Here is a 19,475-nt window from a genome sequence, read left to right as displayed (position 1 = left end):
TCTCTCACCCTATTTGCACGCCACGTTTCTCCCCTCTTGAATGTGCACAGACAGGATAATAGTTAGCCCACCGTGCATCTCCTAGCTATCTGCCCCCACTTTGCCTGCGAATGCTGACAATGCACAATGATGTTCAATTATAGGTTGCACTGCGCCGCCGAGCTGCATGGCTGCCTCCCATGTTTGAAGTGTTCAGCGTACCTCTGCTCAGGCAGGCTAGGCAGGACCTTCAAAAATTAATGGCTTTTCTCAGGGCCATTAATACCAAAGCTGTCTCAGCAAGCTGGTGCTTGGATGTTAATAGGTTGTAAGAGAAATGACTGCAAATTTGTTTGTTTGTCACTACAACTTTCTGAAAGTTATTACTTTAGAACTTATTCCTGTTCTCTTTGGAACAGATGGAGATGAATTTGTTAGGAATAACAAATGAAGTGGTTTATTGTTGCTCGACTTGCTCATAACATGGATTTTTACTCTTTAATTGTTAAAATGCTTTTCCTTTTTTTGAATAATGTGAAACATGGTGCACTGGGGATTTTTTTAAATGTCTTGTTTTTAACTTTCAGGCCTTTTTGTTTTTACGTCAATACAGTTGACTCCAAGCAACAAAATTTACCTCACAATTTACCCATGATGCTCTTCTCCGAAATGTACTTTTTCCTGCCAAAATAATTATCTTCTGATCTGTTTGTCATCCAGATGATGAGAAGCCTCAGGTGGGAAACATCACCATCTCTGATGTGTCCTGGGATAGCTTCAGTGTGTCCTGGGAACTGGAGAAAGGAGAGGTTGAGGGCTTTCTGATTGAAGTGTCTGACCCAGATGGCTTATCTGAGGGCCAGAACCACACACTATCCAGCCAGGAGTTTAGCCTGGCTGTCACTGACCTCTCCCCTAGTACTTTCTACAGGGTCACACTGTATGGGCTGTTCAAGGGAGATCTCTTAGATCCTGTCTTTGCTGAAGCCATCACAGGTATCATTACCAAGTTTTGGACCAGCTTGGTTTTCTTTTTGGCATCTTTTCTTTTCCAGTCTTTGGATCGAATGCTGTGCCTCAAGCAGCAACACAGACTAACCTCTTGTCTTTTTTAATGAGCAATTCTTTTATCACATCACATGTTGAACTGATACTAACACATTTTTATTTTATTTTAGCCAGCTTTTTGTAGCCTTCTTAGTGTTTTCATCTCTCCATCTATCATCTAGTTTCCAACTAGTATTTATTTTATTTTCCACTATTAATATAGAATGTTAAGTAAATATTTGGGCACTGTCAACTAAATAACAAATATAATGCAGCATCATCAAAAATGACTAATTCCAGAAGAAATCCCAGTCTGAATATGCCTACATCCCTACTACACTACCGTTTAAAAGTCTGGAATCAGTAAGATTATTATTTATTTATTTATTTATTTTTAAAGAAACTAATACTTGTATTCAACAAGGATGCATTAAATTGATCAAAAGTTACAGTACAGATATTTATTATATGTTAAATAATTATTAATAATTTATTGTTATTATGTTTTATTTAAATAATTGATGTTCTTTTGAACTCTCTAGTCAAGTTCTGTTTCCAGAAAAATATTAAACTGTTTGATAATAAGAAGAAATGTTTCTTGAGCACCAAATCAGCATATAGACCCCTTAATCGCCTACGTCACTGTGACGTCACCGCTCTAGCTGGAGGCAAAACATAAATAAGAACTCATAGCAGGCGCGCTAAAAGTTTGAGGTTTTGACTTTAAAATGTCGTCTTGTTGTGTTTTTGGCTGCCAGAATAGAAGGAACAGGACTTTTGGTTCAAAACTGAAGTTTTACCAGATCCAGACATTCCTTCACAGAAATCAAAAAGATAATTGTGGTTGAATGCAATACGGCGTACAGACTGGACGGAGACGATCAGAAATAATGCTCGTGTTTGCAGTGCACACTTCATATCAGGTAAAATAATCGATGCATATGTAATGGTGTGTTAGTTTTATCTAGTACAAATCAGCAAGTTTCTGTTTTATAGGTGAAAATCGTCAACTTTCAGCACACTAGCTAGCTTAAATGTTAAACAAACATACAGCGATAGATGTGTGTGCCATCCTTTGAATGGTCTCTTAAAATGATCCACATTGCTAGCCATAATCATAGTTAGCCCAGCGTTAGGTTACATTAGACAATAAGCCCTGACAAAATTCCCCGAACCACCCGAAAGTAATTCATATGTTGTCTAGGAAATATCCAAAACTTAAGTTAATTTACAAAAATAGCTGTCACGGTCCCGCAGAGTCAGTGACTGTACATATTCGGACAGTTCTGAACCTTCTTATGCATCTGTGTTTAATAAATCCCTCCTAAAACATGCTAGCTTACGCTTGTCAACATTGAGTCCAGCGTCTCTTTTTGCCTCCAGCTAAGCCCCGCCCACCAGGAAACGTTGCAATGTTTACAAACTTTTAAGGGGTCTATTAGAATGATTTCTGAAGGATCATGTGACACTGAAGACTGGAATAAATCACATTTTTATGAAAACACGTATTTTGAATTGTAATAATATTTCACAATATTACTGTTTTTTCTGTATTAATACAGCCATGGTAGAGACTTTTTCAAAAACATTAAAAAATCTGACCCCAAACTATTGAATGGTAGTGTAATGCAGCTGGTTCTACTTGCACCACTCCAATCGAGATTTGAACTCGCGTTTCTGTGCGCTAACAAAGATACTAAACACTCAGCCTCTAGCATCAGTTGCTAGTGCACCTTTTTAGGACAGGGGATTGGGGTTTACTTGCACAGCTCTTACTAGCTAGGCCTCCGTTTCACAGCCTCATCCATGACTGATTCCAGAATAAGTTCCAGCATTGGTTTATGCCTACTTCCCTATGTAGTATGTAAAAAGCAATACATACAATGTAATATGTCAAAATAAACCGTATTCATAAAACATATGATCCGCAGGGCATCATACAATTATTTTTTATTAACAAAGTTCGGGGGGAACACATTCGAATGATCTATCCAATCAGCATGAGAGGAGGCCTATATATATATATATATATATATATATATATATATATATATATATATATATATATATGTATTTAAATATTTGTAAGTGCGAACTTGTGAATATCCATAAGTAACAGGGAGCAGCGGCTGATGTCGTAAGTCACATGACAATACCAAGATTGCTGATATAGTCTGAATTTTATACATTCTACACACACGTGTACTTGTAGAACATACTTTATTAATGGCCATTCTTAAATGCAACAAAAAAAACCCACAAAGCCTCTTTCAATTCAGCTGCAGATTCTGTGAAATGTCGACACTCTTCCCGTCTTCTGAATTATGTTGAAGTATGCTGACATTCAGAGCACACCTGCACAGCATCATAATGCTACACCACACATTCACGTCTGCATAATCACCAGCACAGCCTGCAGGTGCAGTAAATGACCTCTGTCTGTCATCGCTGATACATTTGTGTGTAATAGGCTAAACAAAGTTAGACTAATGATGGCTTTTTCATTCTAATTGACTGCAGCATTCAATTCACACTGTTGGTGAGTCAATTTAAATCATTTGGTTTGTGGCATTTATAGTCTACCAGCAAACCAAACGGGTTGTATTGTAACAAACATACATTTATTAGGCGCATACCAAAGTTTTGCCCCCCCCTCAGAGAGTCAGCGAATAGAGCGGGTGACTAGGCTGGGGTGTACTGCCATGGAAGTGATCCTGAGGAGTTTTTGTCGCTTCTTGTGAAGGATCTTTTCAGTATGCACGCCCAGTTTTCTGACCCCGCGCTACTTCTCATTCTTATGCCTCACTTTCACACATTTTCTTGGCGTTTATCAGCCAGTGGCTGCAGGGGCCACAGTTGTAGCAGTCTCTCAAGTCTGCATGCAAATAGGCAGAGGAGAAGGGGAACTGATTGGATTTCTGTTAACCTCCTCTCTATTCATGTCACATGACCCATGAACTCTTGCCTCACTCTGTTCTACTGAGTAATACAAGCTTTTAAAATCAGATAAAGTACAATATTTACAGAAAGTTCTGTAGTTTTCACTTTAGAGTTGGTGAGCTTTTCCCTGCTGTAATATTTAGCTGTGTCAACACAGATATCCCCCTCAGAGGTTTTAGCTGCCTGCTGTAGAATTACTGCTTCCAGACCTTGTTTCTGTAGGTTAGCTGGCGCCTTTTCCACCTCCACAAACAGATGCCTCTTTGTCAAATCAGAGAGACTTAGAAGCCAGTCAGATGAAAGTGATCCTTGGAGAGCACATGTTAGTACTCTTGAAATGCCTCAAACACTGCTGACACTCTTAAACAAGTGAACAGTGCTAATGAAGAGGGACAGCTCCACGGGATTTGTCCTCGCTGGTTTTCATTTCCAACACTTTTCCACATTCAACAAATGTCTTTTCTGTTTCACATCATCCAGAGCTTTAGAGGAAGAAGAGGTTCAGTCTGGTCAAGGGTCTTTTTTCTTTCTTTCTTTTCTTTTAAACGTTTAGTGTAGGACAACAAGGCTCTGTTAAGGCTTTGTTGTTTTGGATCAATATTACATTGTTTTTTGAACATTTATGATCTCAAAATTCAGTATAATAATTTTACTGAATTTCCAATCCATTTCCATAATTAGTAACATGACCATATGTATCGATCAGATTAATATAATCAGTCGTGGCTATTCTCTTGACCCCATCCCCCCTTTTTAATATAAACTATATATTTATTTATTTTAAATTTTTTTATTTTAATGTTTGCAGATGTTTTTCTTTTTCTTGAGTCCCATCTGCATTTGTAAATGAATTATACAGTAAGAGCCTGGCTGCTGGATTGTTGGACATCTTTGGTTCTGACTTTCTGACCTGCCTATAGAAATTAGACTGTGCAGAGTTAAAAGTTACAATGTCAAATTAAGGACAGCCTTATGTGCATTAACATATTTAATTAGGTCAAGTTATTATAACAAATTAACATGTTCCCCCTCCTCCTTCAGATCAAGTAAAAAAAAGAAAAAAAGAAAAATCTTAATCAACTGAATTTATGGCGCTATAATCTACTTCTAAAGTAAAGTCAAGAAATATGCGTAAGGCAGTAACTGGTTCTTGGTACACGATGAAGAGCAAACCACAGCATATTAAAACTGGACCATATTCTGGCACAGACAAGGCTATTGTTGAAAATACAATACATTGTCTATGTGGTCAAGACATCCCTGAGGCTTAGGGTTTTTTTTTTTTTAGTTTTACATGTCCTTACCACAACAATTGCTTCTCTAGAGATGAATGTCGTTCATTGTCAGTGGACTTTTTGCAAGTTCAGGTAAAAAAAGAGACGAAAAATGCATTTCCAGGATGAGCCCTTCTGTCAATTTGATTATTATGGATATGTCATTGTCCTGGAACAGCTCTGTCTTGAACTCTGCATGACTGCTATTATATGACAATACAATTATGATGGTGGAACCTAATATAATGGTGGAAAATTCATCAATGTCAATTTTTTTTCTACTAACCAACAGATCTCATTCCATATTCTAATCCAAATATGTAAATTAAATTTACTGGCTCACTGATTTCAGCATCACCTGCCAAAGATATAGGAACAACTGATAGATGACTGAACAATTGGCTATTTTCATGCATGAATAACATAATCGCTGTATTGTCTCTAACAAACACCACAAAGAAGAAAAATGGGTTTTGGGACCCACATTTGCACTTCTTGGTCATTTAATATCTTCTAAGTACATTTCACAGAGTTTACAGAGGAAGAACAACTTTATTATTTTGTCAACCAGAAGCTGAACCTGAAGTGGAACATCTTTTGGTCTCGGACATCACACCGCACGGCTTTAAACTGACATGGACAGCACCCGAGGGCGTCTTTGATACATTCACCCTCAAAGTCGTCGATTCTAATGGACTGGGCCAACCACAGCAGATTAGTGTATCTGGAGACAAGCGAACAGAAGCAGTGACAGGTCTCATTGAAGATACAGAGTATGAAATCGAGCTCTTTGGGATCATTTTGGGACGGAAATTCCAGCCCATTTTGGCTGTAGCTCGAACAGGTATTGGATTTTTAAGAGACACTGGTGGAAGAACCACTAACTCTTTTCTTCTTTTTCATTGTTTTAATGTTTACTCAACTAGTAGATTGGTTTGGTCAAAACTTATAACATGAAAAATGGAAACTTGCCACCACAGCAAACCTTATTTTGAAGTCTTTCATTTTTCCATTACAGACTTTCCCATAATTAACAAAATTTCATCACTCATATTTTCTTTATTATTGTGTCTACAGAGTAGCTCAAGAGTCTTTCATTAACAACACGGGTTCATCCAAGTCTTCTCTCATTCACCAGTCTTACTTTTTCTGTCTCTATTTGCTGTGTGATCGAGGGTTTTATTGACAGAGCAAGACCAACTATTTTGTGTATTTATCCTTGTTGCATGCCTGTCTCTGGCAATTGTTCTTCATACTAGTGAGCTTCATTTTGCACTTGTGTCTGATGTTGGCATGTCACACTATTGTGTCCCTGTACTGGGGGCAAGTTATTCTTGCATGTGTCACGCGAGATTCTGAGGTTCAACGTTGAGAAATAGCTTTAAGGCCAGGGCCTTTGTCTGTGTGTCCTTTATATGTAGCCACATAGTTGGTTGTCCTCACATCCTGAATGTTTATTCTCATGCATCCATTTGTTCAACAGGATAAATGGGGTAGTTCAAGAAGTTTCTACATACCAACATATTTTTTTCTCTTACGGTCTGAAATTACTTGGAATTAATTTCTGGGAAAAGGTTTTTTTTTTTTTTCTAACTCCTATTTGTTAAATGCTTGAACACATTTTTTTTACGTTTCATTCTTGTTGTGCTTCTTGTGTGTGTGTCATTTCTATCAAGGTCTAGGTACACCCAAGGGGATACGCTTTTCTGATGTGACTGATACATCGGCAACTGTTCACTGGACTATGCCCCGTACCCATGTAGACAGCTATCGGGTCACCTATGTACCTGTTCAGGGTGGTAAGTAACATGTGGTCATTATGGTTTTAGTATTGTTACTTTATACACTATGCATTACTACTCAAAAGTTTGGAGTTGGTAATTTTTTACCAACCAAATGTTTTTGAAAGAAGCCTCTTATGCTCTCCAAAGGCATCAAAATTATTATTACAATTTAAAATAACTGGTTTATATTACTTTAATATATTGTAAAATGTAATTTATTTCTGTGATGGTAAAGCTGAAATTTCAGCAGCCATTACTCCAGTCTTCAGAGTCACATGATCCTTCAAAAATCATGCTAATATGCTAATTATTGAAAACAGTAGTACTGCGTAATATTTCTGTGGAAACCGTCATACTTAGTACTGTTTATAGCACATTTGGCATTTTTGGTCTGGAAATAAAAGTAAAGCATTCTCCTTCCTAGTCACCGTTTTGACACACAGGCCATCTTCAGAAAGTGAGACTTTACCGTGTGGTTTTCTAGGCATTCGGATGGCTTCCTGTTGGCAAATCATATTATTATTTGTACTTCTTTAGTTTATGATTTGTTATAAATTATGTCTTGCATAATATATTGCATAAGTTGAGGAGGAAATTCTCTTAGACTGCCTTCTTGGCATAATAAATTGATTGAATTCAAGAGATGTCCCCCTAAAGTCCTATATTGTCCTTTTGGCCTCTCAGTGATGTGTGCAGGTTTTTAGATCAAGCCATCTTAAGTTATGTGAATCTATCAGTGCATATCATCAATCAAGCCACACTGTTTTATCTATCAGCAGAGTATTTTTGCACATCACCATGCCAATCAATCACAGACAATGCTGCCCTCTAGTGAAAAAAAGCTATTTCTAGTTTATTCCAGTGTTCTGTCTCCCTCTGCAGGCAGCCCTATGACACTGAGAGTAGATGGAGGAGAGTCTCAAGCCATGCTGCCTAATCTGACCCCTGGAGTGACCTACCAGGTCACTGTCTTTGCTGTGAAGGGCTTGGAGGAGAGTGAACCAGGATCTGATAGGGTCACAACAGGTACGTCTCACTCTAATATTATAATAATCTCATGAGCATCATCATTTATAGTTTGTGGAACAAGAAAGCTCTCACCAAAAGTAGTGAATTAGAATTTTTAATTATTATATATTTGTTCATGCATATAAAATAATTTAATATAATTCATTGATTATAAATTATTTAAATTGTGAATAATTATTCATTTAATTTAATTGATTATAAACTAATTAATACCCAGACAGCAACATAGTGTGGCCCAGATCCGGCCCACATCTGGTACACGTGGATTACACACTATGTTGCTGTCAGAGTATATTACAAAATAACTAATAATCGATTAAATCATTTTGTAATTTTTTAGCACCTCATATTCATAGTTGATTAGACCTCATAGTCGACCTCTCCTTAGTCTGTACAGTAAGCCTATTAAAAAGTATTTTGCTTTTCTGTCTGGCAGAAGCCTAGTAATCGACTCCAAGTTGTGAGTTTTTGATTCTCTCATGTCTCTTGTGTATCTTTTGGCCCTCAGCCCTGGATAAGCCACGCGGTCTGACAGCAGTCAACATCACCGACACCGAAGCCCTGCTGCTGTGGCAGCCGTCCATCGCTACTGTGGACGGATATGTCATCACTTACAGTGCAGACAGTGGTAACTCAACTCAGACTGTCATTCATTATCCTTGAGGGAAAGCTGATTCAGGCACTACAGACTAAAACAACAGAGCAGTGAGTCTCAATTGTGTATTTTGTTCTTTTTGTCAGTGGCTCCAGTGATGGAAAGGGTGTCTGGGAACACTGTGGAGTTTGAAATAAGCTCCCTTACACCCGCCACCTTATACACCGTTAAAGTCTATGCAGTCCGAGAAGCGGCCAAGAGTGCTGCAACCACCACAGAGTTCACCACAGGTAAGGTGAACGCTCACTCACCTGTGCACACAAACACCACAAGACGTCTGTATTGTAGGGGAATTTTACAGTTAAACACCAAAAAGACCAGATGTGTTGAATAAAGACCCGGAGTCAGAGTTGAAACATAATCAATTGAAGAAAATTTTACTGAAGAATAGTTTGCAGTTTCATCAGCAGAAGCCAGCTTCAAGTCTCACAAGGAGTTAGTAGGCCGCTCTGCGTACATTCCCATTTCCACAATAATTATACTCTAACAAGAGTCTACTAACTATGTCATTACTTCAAGTTGAATGATTCTGATTGGCTAAGAAAAATAGACAAATTTGGTAATCTTCCACACATGGACAGATAGTCAGAAGCATATCTCCATTTGTCACGATGCTGACGAGGGAACTCTGGATTTAGGTACTGGATGTTCTTTTGGGGTCATGACATGGCGTCTGCTGGTCTCAAGCAGAGTGCCAGTTGTCCACCAGTACAAAGGACCTGCACAGAACATTTAGCGCACATACACAGATACACATGCTTCACAGCTTCTTCAAGGTTGAAGTTGATCTGAGCAGGAAACTTTCCCAAAACATACTGATAACATGTTCTTTTCTCTCAGTGAGAGGTACAGACAATATTCAAAATTATTTTCTAGTGTTTGAAAAGGAAAAGAAATGCTTTAACATGCGTTGAAGAAGTCATTCAAATAATTTAACAGAAAGATAAATGTTGGTTAATAACTTAAAAGATATATTGAAGCGGCAGTGGATTCCAGAATCCACCCCAGTATACTCATAGAAGAAAATATTTTATTGGTGTAAAGTAAAACAGCACTATATATATATATATATATATATATATATATATATATATATATATATATATATATATATATATATATATATATATATATATATACATGAGCACTATATACATGGTGACCACTTTAAAAAGAAAAAAAAATCCCTTACAATACCTTGCTTTTCCCTCCACTGACAATGTCCAACAGCGGATCTACAGTACATGCATCATGGATGAATTTTGTCATTTACTTTCTTATTCCACCACAGTGTCATTTCCATTACATTTTTGTCTAATGGCTTTATGTGGTAGAAATTAAATTTTAAACATTTTTGGAATAAAAAGGCCACATTATCTTACTAATTTCATAGCTAGCATGTTGAATAATTAAATTTAAAAATTAAATAATGACATTTAATATTTAAACATAATCATACAATTAAATAATATTTACACTTTACAGAATCCGCTTGATTGTCACTGATAAAAAAATATTCAGTTCATAATAATATTTCACCTTTCATGAAAATGGAATTTTTTCATTTAATAACCATTGAAATATTTATTTCACTTATTAATAGTTTTTAAATTTGAAAATTGGAATTTGAAAGTCTGGGTTTTGAAAAAGGGGTAAAACAAAAACTTAATCTATACATAATGTGACCTTCATATAACAAAACTAAAAATAAACAAATAAAAGATAAAAGCTCTTAGTTTTAATAAATATCAACCTTTTAAGAAATATCCATACACATTGTCAGCATCAAGAGATCATGAATGCCTAGCCCATAGTGTGGATGGCCAGTTATCAGTATATGCTCATTTGTATTGCATTAACCATGAATGCCAGGCAAATAACAAAAAAACCCTTTGTCACAGATGTTGATGCCCCTCAGAATCTGGCTGCCAGTAATATTCAAACAGAAACTGCCATGTTGACATGGAAGCCACCAAAAGCAGACATCAGCGGGTATATCCTTAGCTTTGAGTCTGCTGATGGCGTTGTCAAGGTGAGTGGCCCACACAAATAAATAACTACACATTAAACATGATGATTTACAGCAGTTTATTTGGGCCTAAATACGGGGCATAGTTTATTTGGGATGATTTACAGCAGTTTATTTAAAGCTTAATCACTTTTCCGGTCTACAGTGATTATACATGCACTGTCTAATCCTGCTGTACTGATAGTTGTATGTCCCTGGTTTTCTTCTCTTGGCTCAGGAGGTTGTCCTAAGCCCCACAGCAACGTATTACAGCATGTCTCAGCTGACTGCCTCCACAGAATACACAGTCAAACTGCAGGCCATCGCTGGGCCAAAGAGAAGCAGAATCATCTCTACAGTCTTCACCACCAGTGAGCCAAAAACTTTATATTATTGTGTCAGTGCTGAAATGCAGCTTCACTGCATGATTATGGACTCTTGGTTGTGAAGACACTGAATAATCTTGCCCTTGGTCGAACACTTGTCTTTTTTTATCACAGTTGGAGTTCTGTACAAGCATCCTAAAGACTGCTCGCAGGCTCTGTTGAATGGAGACACAGCCTCAGGCTTGTACACTATTTACCTGCGTGGAGATGAGAATCAGCCCCTGCAGGTCTTCTGCGATATGACCACTGATGGAGGCGGCTGGATTGTGAGTAATTTTTTCTCAAATTACATGCAGGATAGAAAGATTTGCTGTTCTGATCCTAGAGAAGTTTTTTTTTAATTGGATAGTTCACTCTAAAATGAAAACATTTCATAACACATGTCATTCCAAATGCGTATCTCCTATAGTGTTCCATGCAAGAATGAAAGTCATGCAAGGTTTGGAATAACATGAGGGCAAATAAATGACTGAATTTGAAATTTTCATTTAAAGTAAAGTCTCATCAAACACAGGCTCTCATACACAAGAGTCATATTGTGGTACCTCCATGCAGGTGTTTGTGAGACGGCAGAGTGGTAAAGTGGAGTTTTTCAGAAACTGGAAGAACTACACTGCAGGCTTTGGTGACCTGAACGATGAATTCTGGCTGGGTATGTGCTGACATGTCAAACTGCTAATATTGCCCTAAGCATAGAGGCCCAAAGGTATTATGATATGGTGACATTTTGAGCATATTGGACTACAAATTGCATTGCTTGTGTCTGCAGGTCTCTCTAACCTCCACAAGATCACCTCCTCTGGGCAGTATGAGCTGCGTGTGGACCTCAGAGATAAGGGAGAGTCTGCATATGCGCAATATGACAAGTTTTCAGTCTCTGAACCACGCACTCGCTACAAAGTCCATGTTGGAGGATACAGCGGCACTGCAGGTAAAGTCTTTGATCCCTCTCTCATTTTTTGCCTAATATGTTATATATGTTATATATAAAAATGTGTGTGTGTGTGTACATTATATATATATATATGTACACAGCATAAATGAGTACATACACCCCCTCTGAAACTTCTGAAAGTCAGCAATTACTCAATGACTTTAGAGATATAATATTCCAGCAAGTCTGCTTAATCAATTACCAAATTATTCAGGAAAACAAGATTTTCTTATCAAGGTGATAAAATGTTGTGTAGCAAAAATGAGTACACCCTCCTAAAAGTTACTAAATAAAATGAAATAAAAAAAATTCTGGTGTAAGTTTAAGGCAATGTTTGATCAACAGGTAAGAACGTTGAACCAAAACATTTAAAGATGAGTAATTTCTTGACAATTAAAAGTGTTATATAGCCCACTGACTCATTCTCAGACTTAATGCTGACAACAGTGGAAGCACTTGGGAGAGAACTGTCAGGAGACTGATTTCTTAGCACAAAAGATGACAGTGGTACAAGAGGATTGCCAAATCATTGTTTTAAGTGTGAAAATAACAAATGTAACACAGAAATTCAAAAACAATGGACTTGTGACAAGGCCCCTGAAATAATCAGGCCTTCATTTTAAGCTTTCATTTAGTGATGAGGGATTTTTTTAATAGACAAAGAGCAAGAGAAATACCAAGCGAGTGTCTCAGAGCCAGCAAAAGCTATGAAAAGAGTGACTGTTTATCTCACAGAGTAAGATGCAGTCTGCAGAAATGACATGCATGGTTGTTGTTCTCACAGTAGCCAAAGCACAATAAAGTCAGTTAGCCATTTCCAAAGGCCATATTTACAAAATATAGATTCTGGGAATCAATACTCTGGTCTCATGAGACCAAATCAATCATTTTGGATCTAACAGCATCCAAAATGTTCTGGTGTTGCTAGAGGAGGAGTACAGTGAGAAGTGCCTGGTTCCCAGAGTAAAGTTCAGTGGTAGTAAAGCTCTTGTATAGGTGTAACGGACTGACAGACTCGGGGAGATCCATTTGCAGCTTTATTAGTAACTCGTGGTCGTACAGGCAAAAGTCAGGGATCGGCAACAGCAGTGTAATAGACAAGGCAGAATCAGAAACAGTACCAGGCAGTGGGTCGAGACAGGCGGCAATCAAGACAGAGGTAATCAGTATCCAGGCAGAGAGTTCACAAGGCAGGCGGCAGACGGGGTTCAGAGGGTTAAGGCAGTCCAAGGTCATACACAAAGATCAATACACAGGAGAAAACACTCAGAAATGTTAGCCAGGCAAAACAAGACTTCGCGAATCATGAAGGGTTGTGAGAGTCCTTTTAAAGTCCGTGGGATAGGGAACAGGTGTGAGTGGGCGTGGTCGAGTAATCAGTCCAGGTATGTGGTATGGGAAATGTAGTCCAGAAGTGGTTAGTACTCCGGTGAGGGTGCCCTCAGGTGGTGAGAAGAGGGAGCCACAGAGACCGCTTCTGTGACAATAGGGATGTACGAGTGCTAAAGGTGTGTGGGAGTTGTGCTTTTTCAATGCTGTCATGAATTCCTACATGTAATTTAATACACAAACTTGAAACAGAAGATGTTACCCTTTCCTCATTTCCTGCATTGTTGGGCATTTTTTCAACATGACAATGAGGATATGCATTCTCCAAAGTGAAAAACCTTCTGTGGACATGTATTGCACTCAATCTTAACACTCTTGAGCGCCTGTGGGGAATTCTGTAGAGACGAGTTGAGCAACACTCCCCATTAAAGATCAGGGCCTTTAAGGAGCTCATCATCCAGGAGTTAAACAGGACAGATGTGATAATTTGTCATGAACTTTTACACTCCGTGCCAAGAAGGGTCAGAGCAATATATTCAAAATTATGGAGGGCATACTAAGTGCTAGAATATTTATACATTTGTTGAATTAAATCTAGGGTGTACTCATTTCTTCAATCCTTAATTTAAACAAAATTGGCTAATTTACTTATTTTATGGCTATTAATGACACATTATATAAGTTTTTATAATGTATATGTTTAATATTTTAGTTTTGCCGTCTTTCCATGAATTGTATTAGTGATCATAAAGAAAATACATCTTTTGTATTTGTTCAGAGAGGGTGTACTCATTTATGCTGTGCACTGTATATATATATATATATATATATATATATATATATATATTATTTTTGTCAAATATGTTTCTTATAATATACTACCATTCAAAAAGTTTTTTTTAATGTTTTTGAAAGAATTATTCAATTATTATTCTCAACAAGGCTGCATTTATTTGATACAGTAAAAATGTGTGAAATATTAATCAAATGTAAAATATGTTTTCTATGTTAATATGTTTTAAATATCATTTATTCCTGTGATGACAAAGCTGAATTTTCAGCAGCCATTACTCCAGTCTTTAGTGTCACGTGATCCTTCAGAAATCATTCAATATTCTGATTTGGAGCTCAAGTGACATAATTATCAAATTTGAAAACAGATGATGAACAGTAGTTTGTATGTGTCTGAGTGTGTTTATATGTATATTATGCTCAAAAGTAAACATACAACATATTTCAAATCTGACTGATTTTGTGACGATGCTCTTTTAAAGGTGACTCAATGACATATCATCACAGCCGTCCATTCTCAACTTACGATCATGACAACGATATAGCTGTCACCAACTGTGCGTTGTCTTATAAGGGAGCTTTCTGGTATAAAAACTGTCATCGAGTCAATATAATGGGCCGATACGGAGACAACAGTCACAGCAAGGTATGTTTTTTTTCACCTGTCATACAGTAGAGACAGATTTACATTTTTGATTGAGTTCCCTGTAAGAGAATCCTGTGAATATGAAAGAGATACATACTATACTTTTTTCTCCAGGGTGTAAACTGGTTCCACTGGAAGGGTCATGAGCACTCCATCGAGTTTGCAGAGATGAAGATCAGGCCCGCCAACTTCAGGAACTTTGAGGGAAGGAGAAAGCGATCGTAAACCGGTGCACTCCGGCTCCATCCAACCTACCCTTCTCTGCTGCCCAGTCTCCCTTTGTTCCTCCTGCATCATCTCATCCCCTTCATCTACCAAAGCCACTGCCAGGAGCCCAGCCTGCTCTCAACGCTCTCCTATTCATGGAGAACAAGAACAAAAAAAGTCTTCAAAGCTCCATACACAGCTGTGTGTGTACCACTTCTGTTCATCAGTAAACCAATAGACTCATAGTGAAGTGTTTAACATTACACACTGTGCCTGTACATCATAAGCACACCAAAGACAGACACTCCAGTAACATCTATATAATACAATACCGACGGAGGGGAGATTTTGAGTTTGGCTTGGTGCTTTCCAGTAAAAAAATAAAAATAATTATAATATTCTTTCTGTATATCACATACAGTTACAGTGGAGAGAGTTGAATGTTTGTGTGTGGTATTTTTTTTTTTTTTTTTTCATTGGAGCCTCTTCCCTAGGCTGTGGTTAGCCACGAGAATACTGTATCCTTTAAGTTATCAATTAGATTTAGAAGTTAAATGGCACATGATAACTCAGCATTTAATATGCAGGACTGTATAAAACTATCTAGCGAGGAGGCTCAGAGATCTTTTCATCTCTTTCTAGCCTGTCTGTGATAAATTTAAGTACCCATGCTCTCTCTCAGTCTTCTCTCTCCCACAACTCATGCTCATCAGTTCTGAAGTCAAGTGGCACGTTTCTCAAACCAGTACCTTTACAGTACTGCTAAGTGGTCATTTATATGCACCTTTTGTCGTGTTTCCTGTACCCTATAACTACATTGGCATTCAGTCACAGAGCATAAGAATCTTGATTTTGTTGCTTGTTATTCTCTAAAAGATTTAAATGAAACAAAGGTTAAGGCAGGACCTATGTTCAATCTTTGGATTAAGTGATACTTTGTTCGCCAGTTATGAGCTTGTATAATGTTCATGAATCATAAAGAAAAAGTAATGGCCAGGACAGGTTATTGGAATTATTATAAACATAGCCTTATATGAAAGTTCTGTTCGAAAAAAAAAAAAATAATATACAGAATAAGTCTTCGTGTTTGCCCCCTCCCCTGCTATCGACTAAACCACTGACCCATACAAGACCTGTGTAAATTATGTCTCGTTTTGGTATTTGAATATTTTTGTTTGTTTGTTTGTTTATTAAATGGGTGTACAACAGGTGTTTCTTTGTAACCCCTCTTACAATAAAACAGATTTTGTTTAATAAATCACGTTTGCAACATGCTTATTTGGACACGCAATTAGCCTAAGTAACATTTTCACATTTATTCAAAACATAAATTTCCTAAGTGCAATTCATAAACAAAATAGCTGCTGCTGTGTTTAACTTTTTTCAAGTGTAAGTGCGACCACGCGATCTGATTGGCTGACCGACCGTTTTATCATCATTGTACCAATCCGCAGCTGCCTGGTAGACCGGTAAAGGTGGAATGTAATGGGCTGGGCTGTTGGGGGATCTACTTTTTGACGAATGGGATCGTAGATAATGAAAACCGTATTTTTTTTTAACCATAAAATGATAAAAATCGACATAAAACTGATAGAAAACGTTCAATGGTTTCTTTAGTCTACTTTAAAAGTAGGTCGGCAGTTGATTCTTATCACAGGTTATGAGCGAGTGTGAAGGGTTGCTACACAATGACTTGCACCTTCCGCAAAACCCGACAGTCTAGTATTGTAACTTCCTTGCAGCGTGTGGGCGATGAAGTTTTTATTTTATTTAAATATGCGGAAGCGATCGCGCTTTAAACTTTTAACATACCTTGCTGTCGCTGGATTAATAACACTTTTAGTTATTTTCGCTTTCAACAGCACAGTACTTTGGCCGTCTCTTCCGAAGAAGACTCCAACCCCTAAAAACCTCCATGATGTGATCTCACCGTCAACATACAGATTCATTCTGAACCAGCCAGAACTGTGTGAGAACAAGAGTCCTTTCCTGGTTCTTATGATCCCAGTGACTATCAACGGCATAGAGGCGAGGACTGCTATTAGAAACACATGGGGTCAATATGGCTTGATTCCCGGTGTGAATATTTTGCATTTGTTTATCATTGGTCAGCCCGAACAAAGCGACCCAGTACTGCAGGAGCACCTTGAGAGGGAGAGCAAGGATTATGGTGACATTATTCAAATGGATTTTGTGGACAGTTACCATAATCTCACAATAAAGACAATGATGATAATGAACTGGATAGCCACCTACTGCCAGAGTGCTTGGTATACCATGAAGATCGATGCAGATGTCTTTCTCAATGTGCGTTACCTGGTGGACTACCTGCATGACCAGGGCGAGTCCTCAAGGAAAGACTACATCACTGGATCCGTCATCTCAGATGCTGTTCCTCACAGGGAGAGCTTCAACAAATGGTATATCCCAGAGGATCTTTACCCAGGCACATGGTATCCTCCATACGTGTCTGGAGCTGCGTATGTCTTTTCCACTGACCTGGCCAGAAAAATATTATGGGCCTCTAGATTTGTGCGGCCAGTTCCACTCGAAGATGTCTATGTGGGGATGTGCCTGCATGTCCTGGGTGTAAAACCCTTTTACGCAACAAGATTTCTGGGCCTTAGGAATCTTTTTGAGGTGCGCAGACTTGACTATGAAAGGTGCACTTTTTCCAAGCGTATAGTAGTGAATGGCTTTAAACCACAGAATCTTCTCCATATTTGGCATGACTTTCAGAAGTCTGAATTTACATGTTGATACAGACTGCCTTCATCAGATTGAAATCCTAAAATTATATTAGCAGTACCTTGAAGCTGCTAAACTAATGTTTATGAGCCTACACTCCATTCCTTTAACAAGGTTCACATCACTGTGATTCAGTACTCATTCATGTTCAAGAGAGAACAAAATGAAGAACACTTACAAAAAAGGGGGAATGTATAAGAAAAAAATAAGAATATAACAATATAAAAATAGCCTATATAAATTATAAACAAATAATCAATATGTGATGTGAAACTATTCCTTAAATAACAGACACAATTACAAAGACTTTTTTTTTCGCCAAATGCTGCTATCATCCTCCAAAGCAAAAGAGTAAAAACACTAGGAGAAATGTGTGAAATGGGTAATACATGATGATGGAGGATGGGACTTCTAAAAGGCAGCTGATTTAAAAAGTCATAGCGGCCTTTATAGATATAGGCTATCAGCAGTTTATTTATTTTTTTATTCAGATTGCACAGTTACATTTATTTAAACTGACTATGCTTGTTCTTCTTGTTTTTCTGTCTGTCATGAAACATACATAGCAAATATGATTGTAAAAGAGTTATTGGTCACCAATGCACTTTAAACAATAAAAGTATTATTTATTTTATGATAATATTTGTGATTATTGTCCCTGTTTCTCATGTGTAGCTTTTTGAGCTGTTTGCAAAATCACAAAGATTCTCCCTGTTGAAAAAAACAGCATATGCTGTATGTTTTGAAGCATGGAAGCTGGTTTAAGCTGGTCAAGTGCTGGTCCTAAGCAACTAGCTCCAGCTCAGGACCAGCTTATGACCAGCATAAACTAGCTCAAACCAGCTAAGGACCAACATAAACCACTTCAAACCAGCTTTCATGCTTCAAAACATACCTAAGCAGAATATGCTAGGTTTTTTCAAACAGTTGGTACGTAATTTATACAGACGGGGGCGCTATTTACTTAATAATAGCGAGCGGAGGAAACGTAGTGATTTTCTGGCAAGACATTGTTTATTGAAAGATTATTTGCTTAATATATTTACAATCCAAATATTAATTTGCTATAGGGTAATTTCCAGTAAATTTACTGCTTAGTACACAGAGCTAGAGTTTATTTGTATAATGAAACAGAAATGATTAACACTGTCGTCACTTTCCTTTGCTTTTACAGCCTCTGGCGATGCCTGGAAATCAGCTGTTCAAACAAAACCATAATAAACAAATTATTTAGCGGCTTATTTCTTTAAAAAAAATAACACACAATGGAAAAGTAAATTCGGACTGTTTAATTAGATTTGCGGATGTATTATAGCAAAACGCTGAATTGTGTTTGTCGCTGTTATATTAGTATTAACATATCACAGCTGCTAATTCTAAAAACGTAGTGTGGTTCCTACATAGACAACAACGCGCATCATGCGTGTTCTGCTGTTTGGTTCGTGATCGTGAGCACATCTGACTTCTTGAATCGGATCTTTTGAGTGAACGAATTGAAAGAAACTAATTGCACAAGTCACCTTTTTTCTAGTTTAATTAAATGAATGCCCATTGAATAAAAAAAAAAAAAAATGAAAACAAATCGTAGATTTTGTTGACAAGCTTGATGCTTTGTAGATTTGTATACGCGCAATGGTCACTAAATGAATCTTTTTGGTGAAGAGATTCAAAAGATTCGAATCAATGAATCAAAATCACATCACCACTAGTTCTGAAA

The 19,475-nt window shown here is 37.5% G+C and overlaps 2 protein-coding genes across 7 annotated transcripts in view; both read left to right on the top strand.

Annotated features, from left to right (window-relative positions):
- Positions 1–16,268, top strand: part of tncb (tenascin Cb) — a 100,352-nt gene extending 84,084 nt beyond the window's left edge. For 4 of the 6 annotated variants that reach the window (XM_048187297.1, XM_048187298.1, XM_048187296.1 and 1 more), the window contains 13 exons: positions 700–975; positions 5,812–6,084; positions 6,917–7,039; positions 7,907–8,050; positions 8,562–8,681; positions 8,795–8,938; positions 10,610–10,740; positions 10,955–11,087; positions 11,217–11,368; positions 11,658–11,754; positions 11,872–12,033; positions 14,640–14,803; positions 14,918–16,268. In XM_048187297.1, the coding sequence (XP_048043254.1) occupies positions 700–975; positions 5,812–6,084; positions 6,917–7,039; positions 7,907–8,050; positions 8,562–8,681; positions 8,795–8,938; positions 10,610–10,740; positions 10,955–11,087; positions 11,217–11,368; positions 11,658–11,754; positions 11,872–12,033; positions 14,640–14,803; positions 14,918–15,028 (2,030 nt within the window). In that variant the 3' untranslated portion in view covers positions 15,029–16,268. The remainder of the gene's footprint in view (positions 1–699; positions 976–5,811; positions 6,085–6,916; positions 7,040–7,906; positions 8,051–8,561; positions 8,682–8,794; positions 8,939–10,609; positions 10,741–10,954; positions 11,088–11,216; positions 11,369–11,657; positions 11,755–11,871; positions 12,034–14,639; positions 14,804–14,917) is intronic. The other 2 variants (XM_048187300.1, XM_048187301.1) reach the window with 2 other exon arrangements.
- Positions 16,269–16,405: 137 nt separating this feature from the next.
- b3galt8 (beta-1,3-galactosyltransferase 8) lies at positions 16,406–18,392 on the top strand. The gene has a single exon (XM_048187309.1). It carries the CDS (start codon positions 16,763–16,765, stop codon positions 17,768–17,770), a length of 1,008 nt encoding a protein of 335 aa, XP_048043266.1. The 5' UTR covers positions 16,406–16,762; the 3' UTR covers positions 17,771–18,392.
- Positions 18,393–19,475: the final 1,083 nt, after the last annotated feature.

The sequence above is a fragment of the Megalobrama amblycephala genome, linkage group LG4, assembly GCF_018812025.1.
Source record: "Megalobrama amblycephala isolate DHTTF-2021 linkage group LG4, ASM1881202v1, whole genome shotgun sequence".
Taxonomy (NCBI): Eukaryota; Metazoa; Chordata; class Actinopteri; order Cypriniformes; family Xenocyprididae; genus Megalobrama; species Megalobrama amblycephala.
Note: the sequence above shows the minus strand (reverse complement) of the source record. Positions and strands in the feature narration are given on the sequence as shown.